The 4,021-nt window shown below is 32.2% G+C and overlaps 1 protein-coding gene across 1 annotated transcript; it reads right to left on the reverse strand.

The window, feature by feature from the left end:
* Positions 1-1,996: 1,996 nt before the first annotated feature.
* Positions 1,997-2,688, reverse strand: LOC25483021 (zinc finger protein 11). The gene has a single exon (XM_013611661.3). It carries the CDS (start codon positions 2,649-2,651, stop codon positions 2,154-2,156), a length of 498 nt encoding a protein of 165 aa, XP_013467115.1. The 5' UTR covers positions 2,652-2,688; the 3' UTR covers positions 1,997-2,153.
* Positions 2,689-4,021: the final 1,333 nt, after the last annotated feature.

Consider the following 4,021-nt stretch of genomic DNA (forward strand, 5'->3'; position numbering starts at 1 on the left):
ATGTGTGAAATGCTCAAAACGTCATACAATTTGGGACGGAGGGAGTATTATGTAACAAGTTAATTCCAGCAGTTTATCATGTAACAAGTTAATTCCAGTAGTTTATACATTTCCACATTTCCACCTAAAAATCAGGATGACCAAAGGAATCGAGTGCATCCATAGAAAAAATATTGACCTAAAAAGGTGAAATGCATCTAAAGGTCCTTTAAGTTTTTCGTTTTTTCCAAAGTGGTCATTTAAGTTTCAAAAGCCACAAACAAGTCCTTTAAGTTTTTGAATCGTTTCAAACAAGTCCTTTTAGAGGATAATGACGATGATTCAGGTGATAGAAACAAAGAGCATTATCCACCATTTTCCATGCCTAAAAAGATGACTAATTTTAAGTGGGTTTTAGGCGCCAGATTTGGTACCAAAGATGAGTTCAAGGAAGCAATTACCAACTATGTTATCTAAAATAAGACTTGTTTGAAACGATTCAAAAACTAAAAGGACTTGTTTGAAATTTTTGAAACTTAAAGGACCACTTTAGGAAAAACGAAAAACTTAAAGAACCTTTAGATGCATTTAACCATCTAAAAAGGCCGCCTCAACATTATTTGATTGTGATTCTTTTTAATCATGTAACGTGGTAATTAAACATATTTAAATACAATCACAATTTTAAACTTTGGTAATTAAATTACCTATGCCTAAAAAAATCCAAAAGCTTAACCCTAGTTTCCACAGTTTCATCAAAGAAATCATCAAGCTCATAAACAATATTATCAGTTCTAGACTTAATCACATTGAAATACTTTCTAGGGTTAAATGAGAAAATATTCCCTCTAAATATACCAACATTTGATTTTAGTCCCTCTAAAATTTTCTTTAGGCTTTTGGTCCTTCTAAAATTTTTCATCTATGAAATTAGTCTCTGTTCTACATTGAGTATTACACTAGAGCAGAGACTAATTTGATAGATGGAAAATTTTAGAGGGACCAAAAACCTAAAGAATATTTTAGGGGGACTAAAATCAAATGTTGGTGGTATATTTAGGGGGACTATTTACATATTTAACCCTACTTTCTAACACTCTTCGATCTTCATTCTCTCCCTCAAACCAACTTCCATTTCCCATTGAACGACCTTCAACAACACATTCATCTCCATCTCTCCTCTCAACTCCTCGACTACCTAAACCAACACAACATCCCTGATGCCACATCAGTCCTCATTTCATCTATGCCACCATGTCATCCACACTTGAAGAAAAAACCCAAAAGCAATAACAGGTTGTGTTAAAGAGTTCCAAATTGGTTGAGAGATAGCTTGAATAAGTGTTTATAAGTGGAGGTATAATCCTCACCTCACAAGACGGTTTTGGGGTTTGTGTTAGACACAACCGCAATTTTTAAGATGGTATCAGATTCTCCTCCAAGATTCGTTGGGGCACTGCTATCAAGTTTCGCTATATGGTGGTTAAGATTTTTTTTTTTTTTTTTTTTAGAAAAGTGGTTATAAGACCTATGATGTGAGAGTGTGATCATATCTAGATCTCAAACTCAAAAACTTCACGCGCCAACAATTTCAGTGTTGAGCCGGTCTATACAAAATTTTACTCTGCCATGGACAGTTAGATTGGTCCTCTAAATTAGTTGGTCATAGGTCGGGTACAAAATTACGTTATCAAAATCTAGAATTTTAATACCAAAATTAAACTCAAAAGATAAATGAAATATTAAAAGTTTTTCTTATTATCGGGCAAACCTAACTCGTCCCACTTGTTAAGTAGGGTAATCAGGAGAAGGTCAACTTGAATGGTCGAACTCAAAACTTTAACTCATCATGTCGAAAATTGTAGGTTAAATAGGTCGGTCCAGAGGCTCCCTTAATATTTATCATTATTCAATATTATAGTAAAGGTAACAGACAGGATCTTAGGGAAAAAAAAAAAAAAAAAAAAAAAAACTTAGAAAAAGAGAAAGGATAAACCTATACATTACAATACTGATGCTATATATTATTAACTGATTCTGCTAGTATATGCTTACAACCATAAAATTTAAACGGGGAGCTACATCTTAAATGTATACTACCTAATACATAATGATAAGCTTATGTTATGCATGCGTGGGATACCTCTCTATTACAATATATATCGTTATATACCTTAGTAGTTTGAGTATGAATCGTGACCAAGCCTAAGCTCTAGGTCCACCCCTTCACCATCTTTCTCAATTCCTCTCCAAACTTGATCATTGCCCTTATGGCTTGAACCAATTTGGAGACTCAAATTGGTTCCCAACAAAGATTGAGAGCTTGTGTTAAGAAAATCATATTGAAATGTAGGTGGAGAGTTTCTAGGGTTTGTTTTTGATGTTTGATGATACATGTCATAGTTCCTAGGAGGCTCTAAAATGCAGTAATAAGTTGAAGGTTGGCTTGAAACAACTGCTGGAACAAAAGGTGAGGAATTGGGTGTGCCTTGTTTGGCCTTATAAGTTGTTCTTTCTTTCCTATGAATATTCATGTGGCCTCCTAATGCCCTAGCATTAGTGAAACCCCTTTTGCAAAATGTGCAATCATAAGATCTCTTGGTTACTATACATTCATCTTGAACTTCTTGCTCATCACTATCTTCACTAGAAGTTATCATCTCTAATTCCATTATATATCTAGAAAAATGTAAATTTTATATAAGTTAATTTGAGAATGTAATTTTCATGTTATGATGAAATATAAATGAGAGAAAGATAAGGGTTTTATATATAGAGGATTTGGAAAGGTGTGACATATAGAAAAGAAGATGAAATATTTGACTTTGTTTCTATTACAGGGTTTCTATTAAATGGGCTGGTTCTTTATGCCGGCTCTGTTGTGGGTCCAACCTAGGGTAATTTTATTAATCAATAATTATACTATTCTATTCCCCTTTAATTTGGTAACAACTCTTGGTTACGTTGCTTTCATCAATAAAGTTTCCATGATTTGCTAAAAAAGAATTAAGTTTTCATGATTTGAATTATAATTATTAATTTTGTAATCATATTATTTAGGGACTAGGGTATAGGGAAAAAACTTGCATAGGGTGCCATAAGCCAGGTCGTCCTGTTCTCAACTGAAAACATGAAAAACTGTCACCTACTTAAAAATAATTGTGCTAGGAATAGGTTAATCAGTGTCTAAGGATATATGGAACGGTATCTCAATATTTAATAGGATTAATCAAAGTGAATTTAAAAAAATATTCGTTTGGATTGACTTAATTTAGAGCTTATATAAACCGGCTTATGCAAATAAAGAAATATTAATGTACTATTTATAAATCTGTTAAGGTTGTTTATGAAAAAACAATTTATGAATATACAATTTTCATTAGTAAGATCTTATGAATTAACATAAAAATTTATTTATTTGCATAAATCTTTTTCATAAGCTCAAAATAAGCTTAATCCAAACAGGCCCATAGTACTAACTATTGAATAAAATAATAATTTTGGTGTCCCAAAAAAATTAATGCCTTGAGCCGACGCCTCTCCTACCCATGGTCGGGGACACCTGAGGTTGTGTGGGCTAAACTTCAAAACTTTTGTCCTATTTATGAGAGTTTATTTTCTCACTTTATTTGTTTCTCGCACGCTTTCTGAATTTTCATTTTTATCCATTTTCGAATTATATAATTTGAATCCCCTAAAAATTTAGAAAACACCCAATAAATTATCTTGTTCCTTCGATTCTTGTTTCAAAACAGTTTGGAAAATATAATTCGAAAAAAATATTAATAGTTCATATTATATAATCCAAACTTTGTCAAACCTCTCATTTGACTAATTTCAAAAAATAATCGTAGTCAATATGTTCACACATTTCAGATTATATAATCCGTATTTGTACGTAAAATACAAATTCAGATTAAATAATATGAATTGTGTCAGCACATAGACTGAACTTGTTTGTGACAAGGATAATCAGTCATGAATCATGCTAACCATATTAACTCATTGTTCACGTGTGTTTCTTGTGTTTCAGATCTTGAAA

The sequence above is a fragment of the Medicago truncatula genome, chromosome 1 (genome assembly GCF_003473485.1).
Source record: "Medicago truncatula cultivar Jemalong A17 chromosome 1, MtrunA17r5.0-ANR, whole genome shotgun sequence".
NCBI classification, from domain to species: domain Eukaryota; kingdom Viridiplantae; phylum Streptophyta; class Magnoliopsida; order Fabales; family Fabaceae; genus Medicago; species Medicago truncatula.

Coding starts and splice junctions, on each gene's coding strand:
- LOC25483021 (XM_013611661.3), bottom strand. CDS start 2,651: ATGGAATTAGAGATGATAACTTCTAGTGAAGATAGTGATGAGCAAGAA.